This window comes from Choloepus didactylus, chromosome 5 (genome assembly GCF_015220235.1).
Source record: "Choloepus didactylus isolate mChoDid1 chromosome 5, mChoDid1.pri, whole genome shotgun sequence".
Lineage (NCBI taxonomy): Eukaryota > Metazoa > Chordata > Mammalia > Pilosa > Megalonychidae > Choloepus > Choloepus didactylus.
In genome coordinates, this window is record NC_051311.1 from 29,973,572 (window position 1) to 29,997,223 (window position 23,652).

The 23,652-nt window shown below is 34.5% G+C and overlaps 1 protein-coding gene across 2 annotated transcripts in view; it reads right to left on the reverse strand.

Moving 5' to 3' along the window:
* Positions 1-23,652, reverse strand: part of DNAJB6 (DnaJ heat shock protein family (Hsp40) member B6) — a 92,439-nt gene that overhangs the window by 48,907 nt on the left and 19,880 nt on the right. For both annotated transcript variants that reach the window (XM_037835723.1, XM_037835722.1), the window contains exons 2-8: positions 21,085-21,175; positions 19,042-19,151; positions 14,826-14,885; positions 13,794-13,904; positions 2,627-2,758; positions 759-900; positions 186-256 (exon numbers count right to left, since the gene is read on the reverse strand). In XM_037835723.1, coding sequence (XP_037691651.1) covers positions 186-256; positions 759-900; positions 2,627-2,758; positions 13,794-13,904; positions 14,826-14,885; positions 19,042-19,151; positions 21,085-21,149 — 691 coding nt within the window. In that variant the 5' untranslated portion in view covers positions 21,150-21,175. The remainder of the gene's footprint in view (positions 1-185; positions 257-758; positions 901-2,626; positions 2,759-13,793; positions 13,905-14,825; positions 14,886-19,041; positions 19,152-21,084; positions 21,176-23,652) is intronic.

The following is a 23,652-nucleotide window of genomic DNA, read 5'->3' on the forward strand; positions in this document are numbered from 1 at the left end:
GGTGCTCCGATGAGCTGTTTATAAATACTTTAGATTAGGTACAGTTATACTGAAAGTAGAGTTCGTTTGAAATCTTCAAAAAAATGTTCCTGTTAATCCTCAAATGGTGCTTGTTATAGTTTAACATTTCTGTTAAATGCGTGCGTTGAATTACTTGTTATCCAAGCGTAGCGGCTGCTCCTTACCATTTATCGTTAAGGACTTTAACTGGCCATCTTCCTCAACTTCTACTCTTTCTTGACCATTCTCAGTAATCCTGTAGGATAAAATTCATATAAAAACCTTTTTTTGAAGTAAATATATGTATGAATATATAGGAATATTTTAAAGGAAATAGCTGCAACAGACAGACTGAATAGCTAACTTTCAGGGTGAAAAACAGTTGAAGTCAACCTGCTGACAATGGATCTTTCTTTTAAGAAACGGAAGTATTCTAACAAATTTTGTCTCAAATATTCTACAGCTGAATACTAAATACATGCAGAGATACTGTAATGATTTTTAAAAGTTCCATTTTACTATTCTAACAAAGCCAAGAAAACTTATTACACATTAAATATGGATCTAAATAAAAATTATTTCTAATAAATAACACTAAGCAAATGTCAAAGGTTTTTGCTCTGGCTAAATGAGATGTTAAGTTTCTCATGATGCCAAGGTTTAATGTATACCCTATATCTGACACTGGCAGACATGCAGAGTAAATGTGGCATCAATGAATCATACCTACTTAATTAAAATATATAAAACCATCATACCTCTTTGTAGTGATTTTTCTGCCATTAACTATTTTAGTAGAAGTTGATATAGATGTGAAGTTGCCCATCCTACTACCACCAAAGGATGTTGAAGAAAATGAAGTAAGGCCCCCATGCCCCAGAGAACCAAATGATGTAAATCCTAAAGAAAAACAGGAAAGATTAGAGATTAATATCAAAATATTAATTCAATGCAAAAAAAAAAAAACAGTTTCAGAATATAGTAGACAACAAACTGATACAAGAAATAGGTATAACCAATGAGTAACAAACAAACCATACAAAAAATGGATCAAACTACACAATACACAATGTATAAGCTGCACTACTACAAAAGGAAAGCAAGATTAACTTTCCTTTGAATTACTAAACGTGTGCTGTGGGGAAACAGATGAGGAGAATAATCAGCTATTACTTTCGAGTCATATTCTGTCTCTTCTAAGGTCCCACAGTGTTTTGTGGGACTTTACTGGTATTACTGGCATGCCAGTAACTTTCAACATGTGAAAGATTCTCCCTATTTATTTATGGATGATACCTGGCATCATGTATCATAGAGGTAGTGGGATGACAACATTTATCTCTATCTTTGAGAAACAGAGTGACTTCACCACCATTTAACAGTAAATCCAACTTGCTTACCTTCTCCTTACATTGTGATCAAAGGGGATAAAAATTATTTAAAATGCTCTAAGAATTTTATAAAGAACACTGTAAAAATTATCTGAAGAAATTATGCATCTACGACATTTGACAGCGCAGTCCTAAAGTGAGCTTGAATTCACATAGTTTACAAAGCTTCCTTAAAGATATAGACCACTTCCACCCCCAAGCCCATGCCTCATTTGCTAGCAGACACTTCTTAAATGAAATACTGTTTCCCTGACATTTTTAACCAGATGAATTCAGTTACCTATGCTGGCATCGGGGAATCATCCTTTCTTTTAACTCTCCCTTAACTGGCTGCTAGTACATTACACGCTATCTAATCAAAGAATTTGTTGGGGAAAAATGTCAAAAATTGCCCTTTATATTAAAACTCAATCAAATGGACTAATTATTAGCTATTAGTATGCTATCTGAAGGGGAACAATATTCTGAGCCCTATTATGAAGAGGGCATCCTGTACAACAAGCATTACCAATTCTCACCAGAGACTTCAAAATAAAAATGAGAGGATCAAAATTAAAAAAAAAAACAACAACAAAAAAACAGTCCTCTACTTAAGTGGGAAGTAGACTGGTTTCAAAGAAATAGAGGTGGTAAGTCAAGATTCTAATTCTTTAGAATGTCACAATTACATCATGACATATGCTTATCACTCTAGTTTATAAACTGCCTTTACATAAATTAACAACCATGTGTACAATGGGACAGCTATTAATAATCATTCTTCACTAATGAAGAAAATTCTGGGACTCAAGAGGTCAGCACTTAAATTGAGTCAGCAGTATTGAAGCCCAACCTCCTGATTCCATTACCTTGTGTTCTTCCAATACATTCCTCCTAGGATACTAAATGTGTCTACATATTTCCTTTTTTAACTAGTTAAAAAGATGTAGTGCCTAAGTAGAGATGGGTTTTTCATTTATTTATTTTTCTTATTTACCCAAAATAGACATTACTCCTTTCAACAAAGAATTCATTTAAATATTATCCTTTAATAGTAAAAACCTTAGGAAGATTAGGAAGAAATGTAGGGTACTACACACTTATTTGTATATATAAAAATAAAACTGGCAAATCTACAAAGCTATTCTACCAAGATGAAAATACATACTTCAAATCTACCATAACTAAAAGAATATTCTATTTATAAGCACAAGTATATGTTCAGATATAGGAGAGTAACTCTAGGGATTTACTACCTGTATCAAAAGAAGGAAATCCACCTCCAAAAGATGGAAATCCACTGAAGGAAGAGAAAAAAGATCCTGTGCCCCTGTTTCTGGCTCCATGGAGGCCTCTTCGATTTCCAAAAAACTCCTCAAATGGGTCTTCTAAAAACAAACAAATACATATATTATAATATCTTCATTCAAGTTTATTTGATTTCACTGGGGATCTGAGGTAAGAGAAAATAGGTTAATGTCTTATAACACTATTTCCTTTAGCACAAGTTATCAAAAAGTTAAAATTAAGTACCTTTTCTACAAAGTAACTGAAAAATCACCTCCCCAGTCTTATTTCCTGGTTTAATTAAAGTAAAGCTAGAATACATTATGAAATAACCACACTGTTAAAAAGCAGTGTATATACAAATATGAAAATCAGGATCACTGGTAAGAGATGTCTTAATTTAATCTTTCATTTAAAGTCTTATTAGACACTGTTCCTGACAAAATTTGAGACTGCTGCACACTTAAATTGTAGTCCACTAAGTCTGAATTGCCTTCTCCAAAGTAATTCATAAATAAATGCAAAAATGGATTCATCTAACATTCATATATATTAACAAATAGAGAATGGGTAACAAGTGAAGGAAAACTGCATATAATTGGTGAATCTTGGTCAAAGATGTTTAAGAGTTCCTCTCTTCTGTAGGCTTGCTGTAAAGAAGTTTTTTAAAAAAAGTTACTTGATTCAAATCTGAATAAATGTTAATTGTTGAACATAACATTCTGCTTCAAGTTACTGTAACAGAAAATTACTGACACAAGTAAACATCACATTGCCACTGGTGATACCAAATGCTCCTGAAAGAAAAATAAGATTAGCACTGAGTTTAATATTTCTTTGTTGTTGGTATCAATCAAGATGTACTTCCTAAAAACATAAATTATACAAACTATTATATTTTTTATTTACCTAAGTTCTACATAATTATTAAGTGCTACATTTTTTCAGGGAAACAGGGATCTGTGCAAAATAAAAACGAGTGATGAATGGGTAAAATATGGGAAAAAGGACAAGATATCCATGACAAAAAATAGAGAATTTATATGGCAGAAAGCAAAAGATTAAAGTGGCATATAGAAGGTAGCACTTTAATGTTGATTCTGGCACCTGAAAAGTTATGAAGAACAAAGTGGAGGGTTTAGAGCCCGAGGGGAAGCAAGGAGACAGTATTCATAATATGATCTACATAAATAATATGTCTTAACAGGTGAAAACATTGGTTTTACAGGAACCTTGAATAATAATAATGAAAGCCCAAAGGCTGTGGAAAGTTAAGCAAAGCTCAGAACAGCAGCAGGGAATGAGAAGTGGCATAAACTTGGCCCTTTAAACAGAACTATTTTGAATGAAAATCGGGTAGTCAGATATATCTAAAGCTAGGTCAAGGAAATGGGGAATGAGGAAAGAACCATTAGAAAAATTGGTCATTAATAACTTGTTAAAAGAGCTGGAAAAGAGTACAGAAAGGAAGGAGAAAGTTCGCCCATCACTTGAAAACTTGATGTAGAGAGGTGCTCGCCTCAAGATGACCAAGAACAATGGCTATGCCAAAAAGGGCCACAGCCAGGAGCAGCCTATTTGCTGCATGAATTGTGCCTGCTGGGTGCCCAAGGATAAGGCCATTGAGAAGGTGACATTCGAAAACGGAAGAGACCAAGTAGAAGGAACATCTTCCAGGCCTACAAGCTTCTCAAGCTCTAAGTAAAACTACATCACCGGGTGAGTTACCCCATTCACAGCAAGGCAAGGAACCATTTTTCTAAAGCCTGGAAGGCCCGAATACCCTCGCCCCAATTTAGACCTATGGACGCTGCCTCAGAGCTTCACCAGCCAAAGCCCATGCAAGGAACCAAGACCTTAAAAACTAAAGGAACAAAAAAAACCAAAACAAAAAACAAAATTAAAAAAAAAAAACTAGTGTCTGGGAAAAAAAGAAAAGGGAAATTAAACTTTAAAAATAACAACAACAAAACTTAATGTAGAGAGCAAAACCTAGTGTAGTAACTCCATTTGTGGAGATTTTTGTAAGAATAACAGAGAAAGATGAGGACTGTTATTGGTAGCAAACTCCACATTCCACAGTAAACTCCACCCTTGTAAAACAAAATTTCATATATAAGCTACTTTATAAGCAGGTCTTCCTGGTGGACTGCTATATTTTAAAGTAAGAAACAATAGGAGAAAGACATAAAATCATAACTTTTATCTAACGCTAGTAACTTCAAAAAAATTTTCTCTAGGGGCTACTGACGATGTAATTCAAATAAAATCTAAACTTTTTATGGACTTGAAAATGATACTACACACCAATTCTGCCAGTGGATTAAACGTTTTCTATATAATGGATCGATCATCACTCTCTCTATAAACACTCTTATCTAGCACCCAGGTTAAGGAATAGAAACATTACAAATAGTTAAAACTTACTGTGCAATAATCCTTACTTTCCCTGTCAAGGTAATCATTAAAAGGAATTTGACTAAACTGTCCAAGTTCAGCCTTACATGCATGAACCCCTAAATCACATTCTAAAACTGTATTTACATTGAATCCTTCCGTACTGTTTTACCACTGCTATAAAGATGTGATGTTTGGTTGTAATTTCTTTAGGTTCATATGGCAACCACATCCTTAAAAGATGTTAAGGAGGCATTTAGCTTTTGGATGTATCTTAAATCAGCATCCTTGTGAGATCCCACTACTAAACAGGTGATTTTAATAGTAATTATTATGCTCTAAACTAAATTAAGATAACAACTTTCATAATTATAAAATCAACTTCTTTAGAAGCAAGTTACTTCAAAGTTGGTTTAAAATGTATGTTATAAAAACTAGTGGCTTTTCAAGTCACATTTATAACAGAACAGATATGGTGACCAAGCTAAGAAACACATTCAATAGAAAGAAAATAACTGCCGTACTTCCAATGATGTAGCTAGGTTCCCTGGTAAGATTAGACAAGTCCTTATTTTATGTAAAAACTTCCTATCATGTGCTGTTAACTGGTTTTTGCCCTTTTCAAAAGCAATCTGGCAGTATACATCCAAGAGCTTTAAAAACCTTCAACCACAAAAATAAAAACAATTAAAAAGAAGAAGAAAAAAAAAGGGAAAAACCTTCAAGCCTTTTGACCCAGTCATTCTACTTCACAAACTCAATTCATGTCAAACATGGAAATAACTTATTGTTCTAAGAATTCAAAGCACTTTTTAGTGAAAAACTGAAACTAACTTAATCATCCAACAGAGGAGCAGTTAAATGGAGAGCACATTAAATGCAGCAATTTTTAAAGTGTTTATTGAGTTTAAGTTTAAGCAAAAAAAAAAAAAAAAGGCAGAAAGTCTAAGTACAAATAACTTTTTAAAAGATATTTCAGTTGTAAACAATGGGCTTTCAATTTCTGGCAGGACAAAAGATGACTTTTATTGTCACCTCTGCCTTTCCAAATTTTTACAATAGTTATATATTATTCCTTGAGTTTAAAAAGGACAGATACTATTTTTTTTGTTTTAGAAATTTTAATAAGACACTTTAATTGAAACCAAAATATTAGCAAGATGCTGTAGTTAACAATATCAAACCTATGACAATAAAATACATTAACTAAATGGTTTGAAAAAAAACTGAGCACAAAACACATATAACAAATGTGAGGCAAATGTTTACTTATAAAACGCCTTATGAAACAAAAACAAAACTGAGGAAGTGTGAAAGATGTTTATACTCATACATTTCCAAAGAGTGAGAACCTGGTAGAACAGTAACGTAACAATGACAAGAACGTAGCTTATATCAAATGTTTTATCCTCACAACTAATGGAAACACAGAAGCTAAACTATCTTTATTAAAAACCATTCATTCCCCAACCATCCCAAGTAAATATTTCAGTCAAAAGGAGATCCCCTTTAAGAATTTATAGGCACCAACTACCTCATTCTTCACAGCCTCACACTACTAATACCCCAGGCACACTGAATAAAGGGAATTAAAAAGGACAACATGACAAAATTTTTCATGGGTATTTTTAGCAAAGATAAACATTGTCCTCAACACTAGTTTAAAGCAACCCTTTGAAAAGAGGAGACACTTGAAATTCAAAAGCCAAATGCAGCTAGTGCCAAGCACTTTCTATGATTTCCCAAGTAATCCAGTTATCAGTAACAATGAGATATTTATTTACCACAACTCAAATTTTTTAATGGTATTTCTTACATATTCAGAAGTAGAAAATAACATATCCGAAAGGATCTGACATAAAAAGAAATGGCAGCAAATTAAAAACACAACCATAGCACACACTAAAATGCAAGCCTCGGGAGAACAGGGTTGTTTGGATGTTGTTTTAATACTTCCTCACTGCTCTGCTCAATCAGTGTCTAGAACACTGCCCCGCACAAAATAGTAGGTTTGTAACAAATATTTGTTTAAACTGACATCATTTTCAACTTCCCATGCAATTTTTTTTGGTTTTAAAATGTAATTTCTATCTACATCCTAAAACTTGTTAGAGCACTGTGTTTTCTAATACTTGCAATAATCCATCCAAAATCAAGAATCTAAAACAAAACTGTATTCAAATTATCTTATTTTACGTATCAAAAGAAGTCTGGTTTTAGATGAGGAACCTTGCAGTCAGGAAGAATCAGAATTGTCATTCCCAAAAGAATAACTTGTCCTCACAGAAGGAAAACAATTAAGATAATGTATCTTTCAAGAGTGTCCTTTGTCTCCCTACTCCAAGAATGCCACTATCTTTTTTCAATCTTCCCACCATCATATCTTCTATCTTATCATTCCCACAGACACCGTACTTCTTGTTAAATCTAGATGGGATTATAAACAGACAAACAAGAAGAGTTAAAAATAAATACCAGTGTTCACAAAAAATTGTCAAAAGGCCTAACACAATGTAAACTGTTCCTGGGATCTGAGATTTAAACAACTCTTCACACATACTGTATATGTAAATAACCACAGGATATCTTATCTAACTTTCAAGTACTTGACTCTCTCAAGCTTAGCAGGTTGAACTAAGTTATTTTACAGCTGTTCACCAGGGACACTAAAATTCCACAAGAGAAATGGATGATAAGCAAAATCTATAGAGGTCTCCTAAAATTCTCATCCAAGTGACTACCAAGCAAACGCCATTAAATCCATATTAACCAACCACTAGACAAGGTGATTCCTTCACTTTGGGGGAAAAAAGAATAACATACATCAGGAAATGCCATAAAAACTTTTAAGTGTAGGGTTGGTTGAGAGCTTGATTTCCAAAACTACATGCGAGTCACACACCACAAAAAATCTCGACTGCTGTGGGAGGGTGGTCAAAAACACAGTTCTCATTGCCAAGAAAACAATTCTCACAATGATCTTTTCAAAAACCCATTTCCTCTCCCCATCTGAGGGAGATGGAGAGGTGCAGTGTCAGAGGAAACATATGTCTTCAAATCATTAAGTATATACTGAAAAACTGAAAAAAAAACAAAACAAAACAAAAAAGAACCTGAGAATCACTAATAAACAACCACCCTCATCTGCCAACATAATATTACGTGAAAATGAAGTATTTTCAAACACCGTCTTTCAAACAATATGGTTCTCAAATGTCCAGAGAACCATATCTTAATTTGGTTTATAATTTTCCAAGAAAATCCCACCAGAAGTCAAGCATGAGAAAAAACAAGGAGAGAAACCAAGCGAAAGCAAATACTTACCAGCCTTCTTCTTTCTTTCTTTCATTACCATGTTTTGAAATAAGGTTTTACAGATTACAAGAAAAATGTTTTCATTTTAATAATTTTAGCTGTAAACCAGTCTAGTGTATTTTTATATGGCTATTAAAAGTCTTATTCCTCGCATTCTTTTAAATTGTGTATCTGTATGTATGGATAAGAAATTTGGTCCTTAATCAAGAAACATCCATTACAAACACAGATCATTATAGTAGTATATAATAAGTGCCAGCTTCAGGGTCACAGATGCATTTGTTGGATTAATTTAAACCATTATGCCTTACACCTTTTCTTAGCATATCTAAATTCAAAGGTTTCTCCTTCTTTCAAAATTCCCTGCTTCTAAGGTGCACAGACTAGGGGAAAAAATATAACTATGTTAGAAAGACCAAACTGTATTCAAGATATGCAAGCTCTTGCATCTCAGTGAAAGGCAACCTATAGAACATTTGATTTAATGTGTCAAGGGATTCCCCCAGAACTTTCTTTGTTCCTTCAGTTACCTCCAAGATAGCAAAGATTATCTGACCAAGTAAAGTATCACTGCACTAGTATAAGAAACTTTTTTATTCTAGATATACTTTATAGAAGTTAAAACTTCTTATAACAAAGAGAACCAGGGTAGTTTCTTTTAAGATTTATTGTTAAACGAGTAGTGCCTCAAGTTCGGCCCCGCTGTTTTCTTCCTCACTAAGCAGTTCTTCGTATTCTTCACTGAGTACATCCGCATCCCCACGACTTGCTTCATCTTCACTGGATATAAGTTCCAATTCCTCACTAAGAACTTCGCCCTGTCCCTGGCTATTGACTTCACTTGGCTCATCTTCACTAAAGACATCAAGCGCTCCTCACTGGATATCACATCCAAAACCTCACTGTTATCTTCGCTTGGAATGTCTTCCACTCTCTCCTCAAAACTGGGCTGATCTAATTCTTCACTAGGCTCCAACTCCTCATTCATCACTTCTTCGAACCCTGGGAGAGCATGTTAAAATTTAAATCATGGCTCAGAAAAACTTAAAACCATTATCACTCTCAATTAAATTACACTTCCCTCCAAAAGTCTGCTTTCCTTTGGTGTATATACCTAACATTCCTCCACTGCTACATTAATTTTTCATTCATAAAGGTTTACAAGATTATTTTATTGCCTTTATGAAGGAAAAAGATGTTAGAATGAAAAGGCTCTCTGGAAACTTTATTAGGTTTTGGCTTCCCAAAGTAAGAAAACAAATATATAAAAATTTTAAGTTATGCCCAATATTCTCAAACCGTAATTATGGTTTATGTCTCTAATGGGATGAAAAGTTACTAATATCAGTTACTTTTCTACCTTAGAACATCATTTTTACTAATTGAATTAGGGTTCTTATAAATATAAACAAAGAGAACATCCCAATTCAAATTAGTGCAATCCCTATTAACTTTTTCTGATTAACATTCTGGTAAATTCATTTTTATGTGATTCATATATCCATCCAGAAAGAAGTTAAACGAAGGAAGCTGGCCTCAAAAGTTTTGATTATACATATACTACATTTCTGAGCCAGTAATCAGTGCTAGTCTTAGAAAAAACTTCTACTACCACTTTTGGGAGTGTTTCTAATACTCCCAGGATGGGTTCAACATTAGAAGGAATTTGAGACCCTTTGCCATAATGTAACAATTCTGGAAAGCTTGGTGCTCAGACACAGAACTGCTTACAGTCTGTCCACAGCTTTCACATCTAAATTCTTTCCCTAGTTCTCCTGGATTTTCTTCCCATTTCATTTGGGAAACCTGAAATAAGACACAGGATTCTATACTCCAGCAATTACAAAGCAGAGAGCTCTGAAATATTTTATAATAGACTTAGAGCTACTTTTTTGGAAAGCAGAACATGAGGGGGAAAAGCAGCTGAAATTATGACAAATTAAAACTAAATACAAATTAAACCTAAAAAACAATTTGCTATACTACGTGGACATTATAAATAGGCTGAATAAATTTGAGATGAGTGCTCATAAACATCAACTAAGTAATTGTTAAAGAAGAAATTCCCCAGTCCTAAATTCACTAAAATCTACACTAAACATACCACCAGGAGGCTGTACAGTTACTTCATACATGTAGTAGCCATGGAGCAGCTTCTTTTCCTGTGTGTAAATCCTTAGTGCCTGAAAATGGAAGTCACCTAGAACACCTACAAGAATGGATTAAAAAAGTATCACTGCCAAACTAACAAAAGTCAATATGGGAAATACCTATTTTTAAAAATGTGAAATTTGAGCATCTCAAGTACCTAAAACTGAGTGCCTACTAGTCTAGAATTACAGTAAGACTTTTGAGTAGATATAAAAGAACTCTCCACCAAAATGTGCCTTATGTTTGCAATCTACAATCCTTCCAAGTGAAATATACATGACCATAAAGATTCCTTTATATAAACAAATTTCACTATTTAAAAATGGGAAGTTTCAAATATAAAGTGCAGTAAGTTTAAACAACTTAAGAGTGGGTAAAAATGTACTTATATTCACTCAGAACTAATGACAGACCATCTTTACTCTAGAAAGATTTGTTCAAAGAAATTCATTTTTGGTAAGGAAGGTTGGCCTGTCAGATTTGTTTCCAGAGGAAACAAAAAATGGCAGTGACTAAATCAGTCACTGAGTACCCCTTCCATTTTTTTTAATGTCATCTTACTGAAATATATTCACATACCATAAATCACCTATAGTGTATAACAATTGTTCACAGTTTCATCATACAGTTGTGCATTCAACACAATATCCCAACATTTTATTACTCCAAAAAATAAAAATGAAAATAAGAATAAAAACAAGAGAACACTCAAAACGTCCCATACCCCTCCTCCCCAACTCATTTACTTTTAAAAATATTTATTTTTTAATTGAAATATATTCACATACCATACAATCATCCAAAGTGTAAAACAACTGTCCACAGTATCATCATATAGTCGTGCACTCATCACCACAATCAATTTTTGAACATTTTCATTACTCCAAAAAATAAAAATGAGAATAAAAAGAAAAAGAAAAAGAACACTCAAAACATCCCATATTCCCCTCCTCCATATTCATTTACTTTTTGTCCCCATTTTTCTACTCATTTGTCCATACACTGAGTAAAGGGAGTATGAGTCATAAGGTTTTCATATTCACACGGTCACACCGTATGAATTGCCTTCAAGAATCAAGGATACTGGATATTGGATTGCAGTTCAACAGTTTCAGATATTTCCTTCCAACTATTCTAATAAAATAAAAACTAAAAAGGGATACCTATATAACACACAAGAGTCATGTCCAGAATGACCTCTCAACTCCACTGGAAATCTCTTTTTGTTTCAATTCTCTTCCCCCTTTTGGTCCAGAAGGCTTTCTCAGTCAACAATGCAGGGTCTATGCTCATCCCCAGGAGTCACATTCCACATTGCCAGGGGGTCGTGTCCCCCTGGGGGTTGTGTCTCACATAGGAGGGAGGGCAGTGAGTATACCTGTGGCTTAGAGGGAGAGGCCACATCTGAGCAACAAAAGAGGCCCTATGGAGATGACTCTTAGGCACAATTATGAGTAAGCTTAGCCTCTCCTTTGCAGTAACAAGCTTCCTCAACCCACTAAGCTGGTGGTCCCCAATGCTTACGAGAACATCAGAAATTCCCCAGCTGGGGAAATTTAATATTTCCACATTTTTCCACAGTCCCTCAAGGGGGCTTTTAAAAAGAAAAAAAAGTCACATAAAACACTCAAATTGTCTGGCCTTAGTCTCATAGGTAAACAGCACCTTAACAAATCAGCCTGCTTCATATCTCTATTGACCCCACTCCTCCTAAGGTGTGTACCCTAAAATTGAAGCCAAGATAAAAAGAGAGGATAAGGTCTTCAATCCCTCCTTGGCCACCATGAGAATCACACTATCCAAACATGGGATTTTCAATACCACCCAATTCCCCCCTCACGCCACCCCTCAAAACAAATGTGAAATTTGCTAATTATAATGAGACACAGAGGTAATTTTTAAGACAAGAAAGATCAATCCATAAATGCCAATTAATAAAGGTTACAAATATGGTTATATTTTACATATTAATATTTACGGGAACACTTCTCAATACCTATTTCTATGCTAATCATAAATTTAAAGAAAAAACATCTTCATCTAAGAAAAGACTACAGCCTTTTCACTCCGTAATTTGAATGTTCTCTACTTAATGGTTATATTTGTCAATGAAAAAGCTAATATATACTAGGAGTCCCTCCCTCCCTCAGTAAGGAACATTTTTTTTTAAAAGTCAGGCCATGCCATAAACAACGAAAATATCTTTTAACCCTCATCCTGAGATAAACTCAAGGACTGCACCATTTAAAAAACCTAACACCAACCAGATACAGTGGTGATTTAATTCTTCTTCATGCCTACTACAGGCAGGAGGGAGTTCCACTTGTTTTCCCTGTAATCTTTGTAGACAGAATTGTTCTGCTTTATTCCCTCCTGAGGGGTTGCAGATGGTGTTCAGTCTCTTCAACCAGGCTCCAGGAAATGAAGGAGGTAAACACAGGATGTGTTTCTCCCTCAATGAGCCAAGACAAAAATGGCTACAGCAGGATCTGTTTTAACCCTGACCTTCCATTAGTCATTCAGTGCATTAAACACACTGATAGTCTCAATATTCAAGAGGAAAACATGAAAGGAAGCTCTAAGATCAGACAGCTAACAAGAATTCCTGACAATCAGCTTATATCTGAGTCATATATCACAACTTAGGCATTAGAAATAAGAGGTCTAGTTGATGAGAGAATCCATTTTCCTACCTGCGAAACAACAGCTAATACACTATCTCCATTAACAAAACTATACTTATATCAAAGAATATTTCTCGTCTTGCTCCAGAGCTGTCCATTCTTCTCACAAATTGTGTACTCAACAGTCATAGTGCAACACAATCAGAAAAAGTTAGATTAAACATATTCTGAACAATACCTGTTATGATGCTTTTAATATTTTAGTAAGAATATTACATGGCAAATTCACATAGAAATCAATGTTCAACAAGAAATACAGCAACCAGCATCCATGTCCTTACCATTTTCTTATCTGAGACTGGAAAAGGAAGTTAAATTAGGGCCAAACACATAGTGAAGAGAAAGAACACGTTAAATCCGTTATTGTTTTTGATTTTAAAACTGTTACTGTTTTCAATGTGACAGATAACTTCAGAAAAATCTTCATCAAAAGGAAGGGTGAGAAAGGATTTTAGAACTCCCAGACTACCTAAACACAAAGTTTAATGACAAGATACAATGATAATTAAACAGAAAAATCATCGTCAGTCCTTCTGTAGGTCACGGACCCATCATACACACTGAAGAAAGAACTACACAGGCAACTTACCAAAGAAGTCAAAAGCAAATGGGTCCCTTCCACCAAAAAATTCCCTGAAGACCTCATCTGGATTACGGAATGTAAAGCCAAACTCAAATGGACTGTCAAAATGACTTCCACCTATACAAATAGAGCATAATTTTTAACTTGTGAATTCTGATGTTTTGTAGGCAATTATTTGAGAACATTATATAAATCACTGCCTAAAAGAAGGAAATTATTTCCTAAATCTGAAGCTCTCTAAAAAGCAAAATACGAGCTTGCTTTGATTAAAACCATTTGTGCCGGGGGTTAGATTTCAAAGTTCTTGAATTTAACAGAAGCAATTTCTGTCAGTTAATATCTTTTTGTAATTTGTAAATTTGTAATTGGCACACAATACTACACTCAAATAAAACAATTTGTTATGAAGGCCTCAGAAAAATAAGTATATAAATATTCACTCATACAACTTTCCAACGATTGCAGCAGAAGTTGCAACTCTGCTACCAGTGATGTTTCAGAGCAACAATTTCCAAATATCTATTACGGAGCTGGCTGGGCATCAGATCAAGGAAGCTTTTCATCAGAAATACATATATTCAGGCTCTATCACCACATTCTAAGTTAATCACTAGAGGTGGAGCCGAAGAATTTGTTTTTTAAACCCTAAGGTTATTTGGTTATTTTGAAATAACATCAGGTACTGATCCAGGGGTATAGAGGTATAAACTCACAAAACGATAATATAGTGAGCTACAAATTATATCTATAGAAAGTACATCAGTGCATACTTTCTAGATTCACAACAGGTGTTTAAAATGCTATCAATCCCTGCCCACCCCACCCCCAGTTCAAACCATTTTCTATAGGCTGCACCTGTAATTTCACTGCAACAAAATACAACTCTATTCATGAGAACTCACTAATCCACAATTCATAAATAGATAAATTTGGACAGATTCAACTGATTTGTCAAGACTGCTATACCTCCAGATTATTTCCCCTCACTACTAATATGCAAAGAGAAAACCAAGTTTACTTTTAGTAACATTTACATACCTCCACCACCACCATTTAATCCTTCTTTGCCATATTTGTCATAGATGTCCCGTTTTTTAGCTATAAATTAAAAAAAAAAAAAAAAAAAAAAGTTGAAGCAAAGTTAAGTCTTTTCCTCAAAATTCAATAGAAAGGCACTTCCTATATCGTAAATCAAAGAACCAACTTTTAAGGAGTTAGGTCAGCCCTCATCTTAAAAATTTCAAAGGAAAGATAGTAGCGGGGTTCTTACATACCTCTCAAAAACTTCTGACAAAATTCTGAAGTATTACAAATTTTTAAGTTATTATAGACATTAAACTATTTCACTAGATCATTTATTTCACTCTACCTCCCCACAGAGCCCAGGGCATACCACATTAAAATCACATTACAAAGTTACAAAACTATTTCAACACTGCAAGTTTATCTTCTTGCTACAAAGTCCAAATAAAGAATAAGAGTAGAAAGTAAATACACTAAAAGCCAGAAAAGAAGGAAAAGGGGCCCAACATAAATCCTACAAGCTTAATCACCCTTTGAGAAGCTGACAAAGAGATGAAAGTTTGATGATAATACTCTATTATCCATTGGAGGTCCTGCTATTTACACTCTGGAATAAAAGAAAACCAAAATGTAGCCCTCTTTAGACATATATGCATTTTTAATATAATGCCATGTGTACCCCCAAACTTTGAGTTTTGCAACATCCTGCACTGAAAATAAAAGGATTTATGGGGTAAATGGGTTTAGAGGCAAACCATTTAAAACCAGTATTTGGTAACCACAGTCCTAATAAAACAGTAATTGTACCTTTGAAGATAACTTGGAACAGTTCAGATGAGGTTAGACTCTGCCTAACAGTACATGAAAAATATACCTTCCCTCCAAAAAAAAAAAGAAAAGAAAAAAAGAGAGAGAGAGGAAAGCCGATTTTATATTTATTATAATAGTTTATTAAAGGTTCTTTTCTGTCAAATATGAAGCTTCAGTTTAGTTCTCAATTTTTAATACGTTATTGCTGCATGAAATTCTTAAATCTGGAAATACTATTTCAGCATGCAACAAATGAGAGTACCACTGAGATTCAACAATCTTCAGAAATCTGAGATGATATTCTTAAAATTTTGAGTTATTAGTAATAAGAGCTCAACAGTTTCAGACCTTAAAGTCCACATTTTCAAGAGATTTCAAATATCAGTGCTTGAGTTTAGAATGAATATGATTTGCATAACAAGTTATTTATGAAATAAGATGACTGGGATTTCCTTTTAAATAATGAAAGGAGGGATAATGTTATAGTGCATAAAGCAAGGCTTGTCACGTGTTAGTAACTGTTGAAGCTGGGTGGTGGTTACATGGGGGTTCCTTCTAAAATCAAAAGATTTTTAAAATAGTGACCTATTATGTGACTATATGTAGATACATTTGGATCAAGTGTCTATTCCCTGTAACCAGTCAATTGGTCTCATCTTTTAAATACCTCTGCTTTTACTCAGTTTTATGTCATCTAGTATTACTTCCTGCCAAAGCATTGCCAGTATTTTTCCAGTTTTCCCACAGTTCTCCCTACCCCAATACCCATACACAGTTCTTTTCTTCACCATGAAACTGCAGATTTATAACTAGCTAACCTTTCACCTAATTCATGGAATTAGGCTGGTGGATCAGACTTTAATATTCAGTAACTATGCTCTAGACCTAGTGATGGGAAAAACATACTTAAAAGATTTGAAGTCCTAATCTGAACTTGATGTTCAATTCCTTATTTCCTTACTTTCAAAACAAAATATGCATTGGTTTTATTGTGATTTACTGCCTCATATAATGGCACATTAATAAAGAGCATACACCAAGGGGAAAGGCAACATAACCATTAACAGCACCATTTAACACAGATTAGCAGGATTTCAAATTGAAGCCTGGTTGACATAAAACAGAAAAACATTAGTTTAAGAGGCACACTGGACAGATTCACCCAGCCCTATCATTTATTAATAGGGCTTTGGCAAATTACTCTGAGCAGTTTCCTTAGCCATATAGTGAGCACTCTGTCATAATAAGGAAACTTGTCAAGACACAGACTACTCTTGTCAAGTAATCATCACCCTACAACACCTCTACAGCAAGAGGTGCAAAAAGCTTTTATATGACTCGTATAAGGGCTCTGCACACAGGGTGAATCTCACCAAGCTTTCAAGTTTCAGCTATGATAATTCACCTCACAAGCTGGGATAAAATCTGTCTTTATTTAAAATAGATCCTGTTTCCCCAAAAAGCCTAATGAAGTTCTCACAAGTGCTGACTTTAAGGACTAACCACCTCAAAGTACAATTAAGGCCTGAAAGCAAGAGGTTATTTAGAATTGCTAGTGTTTCCTATTTATTTTACAGATATAAAAGACTTCATCCAAATTATGGCACTAGAGTGTACAGGAAACAGAGTCAGGATCCACCTCATAATTTTCTCATCTACTATGTTGAAGGAAATTCTGAGTTGTATATTTGCTACTACAATAAAGTTTTTTAAAAAAACTTTAATAAAAGGTAAACTTTTAAGTTTTAAGTGTGTTCCAAGAATGTAATGGTATATTGATGATTACTTAGTAAAGATAAAAAGTGAGAAAATGGCATGTATCAAACTTTAAAATTCTAAATGATCCAAAGCTAGACTATATGACAACTTAATTTCTTTCTTACCCCTCTAATGTGGCACCTTAGAGGTGGTTGTCTAATTTGCCAATGACTTTGGACAGGGTTTTGTTGCTTTCTAGCTTTGTGAAAACTTTTAACCATGTACAGTATGTTGGTGGTGGGAAACTTCCTTAAGGATATTCAAGACAAGTGCCTCAGATAAGAAAATGAGGGTGGGCTTTTGTAGACATATCTAATTATGTTTTTGTTGAAATCTTTCATTTGCTATTTTGGGTCAATGATGGTTGTTTTATATAGGATTCAACTGGGGGGGTTAAAACAGGATTTTTGTACTGGTAAATTCAAAACAGGATTGGATCTATTTCTGCATGCAGATTTAAATTCCTACTATGAACTAATTAGAAGGTCTTTTCCCAGAGAGTATTTTTTAAAGCTTATTCTCTCCCCAAAGTCTGTGCTAAGACCATACTTATCAAAAGAAGCCTAGTTCAAAGGCTGAAAAGTGCCACACAATCTCATTAATCCTGTGATGTTTAAGTACAGGTGAAACTGAGGCTCAGAGGTTGAGGAACTTAGTCAAAATAATGAGGGCTGGTACTTCCAAAAATGTTTCTGACAAATCACCACTGGATCAATTCATGTTTTAGCTTTTTTTCAACTTCCTATTCCCTTTTATTTCATGAACTTTCCTCCTATTTCTGTCTTTAGCCCTACCAGTAAGTCTGAGAATAACACATCTTGTTTAAAAATCATACTTTCAGGGAGTTTTCTCTTACCTTTCAATATTAGACAAGGTAAGTCTTGGGTTAGCAGTAATTGAAGTTTGTTACAACAAATTGGTAACAACACATTTCATGAAACATTTTATGATATCAGTGTGGTTATATGACACAATCCCTAAATTTTATTAAAGACCATGAAAAAAAATTTCATATGTAAGTTCCTTGATGCTTAGTAGTTGTAATTTGGTCTGAGTAAATTGCTTGTGGGTGATCATTTTAGCTGTCAATGAAATTCCAATCAAGTATTTTCACATATAACTGAAAATTCAACAGGTACTACTGCTATGGGGAGGAGGGGGTGGAGGTAAGGGAAAGGAAATTACCTTTAAATAGCAAAAAAAAAATAGCAAAAAATCACTACATTAGCAAAGTATTAAGTAGGGCAATGGAGAAAATGGGTTAGCAGATGAAACATTACCAAAAAAGGGAGGGGAGGTGTGCACCAACCACCACCAACATAAACAGTGACTAAGAAACCTGTGACCTTATCTCCTCTTTAGTTCCTCAAACCAAAGTATATCAAGAATGGTTTTAAAATAGCTATTCCTAAGAAAAAGTGTTGGAAACTAAGTTGCTCCACAATATTCATAGTTAATTGTATTGAATGGCTGGCAGGAACATGAAACTCAATTCTTTAAAAGTAAAGTAAAAAGCTTTCATCCTCAGTAGTCCCAAAATCCAGTTGGGAAAAAGGTATGTCAAAAGACTTCTGTACATACTCTGCTAGTCCTTAGGATGATTCTAATACCTTCTCTATTATCCTCAACCCTCACAGCCCTTAAAAAATTCTGTATTACTTACCATCTGATAACACCTCATATGCCTCAGCTACTTGTTTGAATTTTCTCTCTGCTTCTTCTTTATTCTCAGGATTTTTATCAGGGTGCCACTTCAGTGCCAATTTACGGTATCTTGAAAAGAATAAAAGGTGTTATCATATTGAAACTCCAGAAACCAACTTTTGAAACTAACACAGTTAAGGATGAAAATGACTTCAAAGCTGAAAAGGGGTGAGATCAATAATATTAATACTGTTAAAATCAATACTAAATAAACTCCTTATTTCCCAATTTCCAGGAATGTACTTCCTAATCCACCCCATTATTTAATACATGAATGTAGCAAATGTAAATCATTTGACAGAACACTGTAAAGCATCACAGTGTATTTCTTTTTTTTTAATTGTTTTATTTAGATATAGTCACATAGCATACAGTCATCCACACTGTACAATCAACTGTTCATAATACCATCATATAGTTGTGCATTCATCACCACGATCAATTTTTGAACATTTTCCTTACTCCAAAAAATAAAAATAAGATTAAAAATAAAAAGTAAAAAAGAACACCCAAACCATTCCATACCCCCCATCCCACCATATTTTTCATTTAGTTTTTGTCCCCATTTTTTACTCATCACAGTGTATTTCAAAAAGCCATCTCTGTCCTGGAATCAAGAAGATCCACACTTTAGCATTTAAAACACTGACTTTAGCATCTAAAACAGTGACTTTTACAAAGATCTGATGACCAAGGTATGTTACAAGGTTTCCAATGTAACAGTTGCAAGTTTGCAAATACAAAACAAAAAGAAGAAAAAAGAAATACTCTACTACTATTTAGCAAAACATAAGCCACATATACCTATGAGCCAGTGCAAAAAGAAGAGGGGGCATGCCTCTTGAAATCTAGGACCAGAATAAAAATCTGACATGTAAAGCTGTTATGGTTCAATTTAATTTTCATCATTTTAAAACAAAACCACGACTTCTGAATGGAAGCTACACTGATTAAAGCTGGAATCTCTAATGCTCAAACAGTATGTTATTCTGATATCACTGTGGATCTAAACATGCAGTAGTAGACCAAAACTCCTAAAAGTGCCATTAATCCTCAACCAAAAATGACAGTCAATATAAAAGACTAAAGGGAAACGGGAAATAACTTATTAATTTGCACAAATACCAATTATCTAGTGGCCTTATGTGAAAACTAAGAAATGCATAAGAAGCTAAGATAACTTTTTAGTGCATACGCCCCTTGTGTTAGGAATAATATACAAAGTAGAATATACAAATAAATATGTAAATAATATCAAACATCTTTTAATCTTAGCCTTTAGATTTAAGTTTTGACTTCACATACCAGTGCTGTAGAATCAGGAGGTAAGAGTATTACTCAAATGGAAGGAAAGCACATGATCTATGATACAAACTCATATAAGGCTCTCAGCGTCTAACAAAAAACAGGGGCTTGGGGGTAGCAGCTACATAACCTCTGTGACCTGGACTTTGCCCACCTCACATCAGTCTGGCCCTGATCACAATGATTAACATGGAACAGGCAATAAAATATTCTCACACTTTAATGTGGTTTGGTATTGATTCAAATGCTCTAGGACAGGGTCCAGCAATCTGGATTTTTAAACAATACCAGGCAGTTAGGATTGCCATACTCTGGGCCCATACCATGAGAAATGGTGCTTAAGAGTGCCAAGTCAACTATTGCCCAATGTACCAAGTTCTTTTTTGCCTTATTTCATATAATCGGTAATTATTTTCATCTCTTCAAACAGAAATAGAATCCACTACTGTCCCAAAGGCAAAGTAACAGAGTAAACTAACTTTTCATTCCCATCTGACAAATAAAGGGTGAGGCCTAGGCTTGACAATGCAAATGTTAATTTGTTAATTGCTCTGGTTAAAGTTAAAATTAAATTATGGAGTATTCAAAGACTGTAAAAATACATTAAAAACCATTTTAATAGGCAATATAAAAGGTTATACTATCCAATTACCAAGGAATTGCACAGATTTATTATTCTGAAAATAAAATTACTTACGCCTTTTTAATATCCTCAGGTGAGGCATGTCTCTGCACGCCTAGAACTTCATAGTAATCCACCATGTTTTAACAGATTGTTGGAATAAATCCTGTAATTTAAAAGTCTTTGGTCAATGACAAGACTGCCAAGTTTCAGTAAATAATGGGGCTGGGAAGAACGCAGAAAATGGAAGAGTGGGAATATCAACACATCTCAGCATTACTTATCTACATGAGAAATAATTCTTATTAGCCAAACTACCAGCTCTGTCAGGGTGGGGCTTTGTCTGATAACAGGTTCTGAGACTCATACTCTTAAGCCTCTTCTTGATATTTAAAAAAATAAATATAAAAAGCTCTGAAATAGCCTAATAGTCTAAACTAAATAAAACTAACAGGTGACTCTGAGGCAGACAGACTCACTGCTCACTTGATCACTAACTGACAGGCTCATTTTGAGTATCTTGTTTTCCTAGACACAGGCAGCGTTCAGAGATCTTCAGTTACCCATTCAAAGCATTCCATGTGCCAGGTATTAGGCAAGACTTTAGGGCTGCAAGGATGAACACATTGTCCCTGCCCTCAAGAAACTTAAAATGGGAACATAAAGCCACTCTTTCAAATTTCTGTAGCTCTCATTATCAAACAGGAAAAAGCCCTCCCACACATCCCCCTTCCTCTTCTTCCTGGGAGAGAAACTGGAAGCTTCTTGACTACAAAACTATTACTCTAATTTTACCTTCTGGCTTCAAATTCTCTATCTACCAAACAAAAGCAGTATTTTCCTGTTGTCAATACTAATTACATGCTATTCCTACAGATTATGCCTTCAGTAGAAAACTATCATCAGAAATTTGCTTCACCCCTGGTGGGTTAAATTATCTTGTTACTTCACAGGGTAATACAATCAAAAAAGTAGTTCTCTTATTACCACTGATAATACAGGCTGTAGCCTCTGGTCCCATAAAGAAGGAACCACACATCTGCTGTTCTTTAAACACTGGCAAGTAGTAGCAGCAGTATTAAGATGTGAAGTCTCCTAACCAACTTACTTTTTAAATTTTGACTAGCTAAGTCACTTTATTAAATCAAGAAATTGCATAGAACAAATCTACTCCATGCAACAAAGCCAAGTAACTTCACTCAGCAAAGCAAGTTCTCCTAACAAGCCAGTTGGCCAAAAACTGAAGTTAGGTTATCCATAGTCTTCCCAGACATCCTGTTTTCAGGTATTTTCAAAAGGAATATCCTGATAATGTAAAATAATACTTAAGACAATAACCCATTCTTAAGGCAAATACACCATGTTGCTGAGATTGAACAATGCTGAGGTTAAATAATGCCACAACCATGAGTTACTCCATTTCTCACAAGATACAGCTTTATTATATTTATACTTTCCAACTGTGGGGAACAGTCCATGGTAAAAAAAAAACATTTTACATCATGACTCAGAGCATGTGTGTGTACCTGTCTGTGTAACACTCATTAAACATTCATAAAGTAACTACTATATAAAAAGGTTAGGAAGAAGCACATCAAGATGAAATCTGCTTGTCACCAAGCAGAGTTTGTAATTGAAACCAAGAGATAATTCAAAAACACTACACAATGATCTAACATAGAACCTCCTAAGACAACATGTTAGGTAAATTATAAATCATTTTCAAGAAACAACTAAGCTCCCAAGATAGAGATAACAAGTTCAGGTGCCAGAAACAGAGAATTACAAGCAAAAGCAGTCATTATGAGATAAAATGGGGTTACTGAAGAGGGAAGATTCAAAAGAGCCTTATGTAAACTGTAGCTCCTCAAAGGCTGTAAATCCAAGAAAGGGAGACAAGAAAAACTTCCCACTGAACTGCAAAGGGGAAGAGAGAAGAAAAGCACCACTGAGAACCTGAAGCCCTAAAAGCCTCAGACACGGCAGAACTGAAACTTTTGACTATCTTCATTACCCTTCAACAATCCAAGCTCTCTAAAATTAACAAATATTAATCCCAGGATGGTCAATAAAACAAAGTTATGTAGGAGAAATATCACAAAAACCCAGGTCACAAAGATTCCCACAGAATACACAATCCCTGCCAAAGATGAGCTAAAATACTGGGAAAGAATGCAGTATGAGTAAGCATTAGCACAACCCCCAAGAACCTAAATGAGAACATAATAAAATATGCCTAAAACAGTTGTGTTACATAAAAGGAAAGGAAGCCCCATAGGGAAGGGAGGGGAAAGACAATCTGCTTACTTGGAAAAGAACCAAAATAATATTAAGTATTAATATTATTATTATTATCATTACAGCCAATGAAATTTAAAAGCAGATTAGATACAGCTAAAGAGAGGAAGTTGTTGTTTTGGAAGTTAGACCTGAGGAAATTATCCAGGGTAGCACAGAGAGTAATGAACAAGAAGACAAGAATGACAAGAAGGTTCAACATAAATCAAAAGAAACACAGAAGGCAAGATCAGACAGAAAATAGAGACATGATACTGAAACTGGCTAATAATGTACCAGAGTTGATGAAAGACACAAATCTGCAGACTCAAAAAGCACAATAGTCTGAGCAAGCTTAAGAACCTA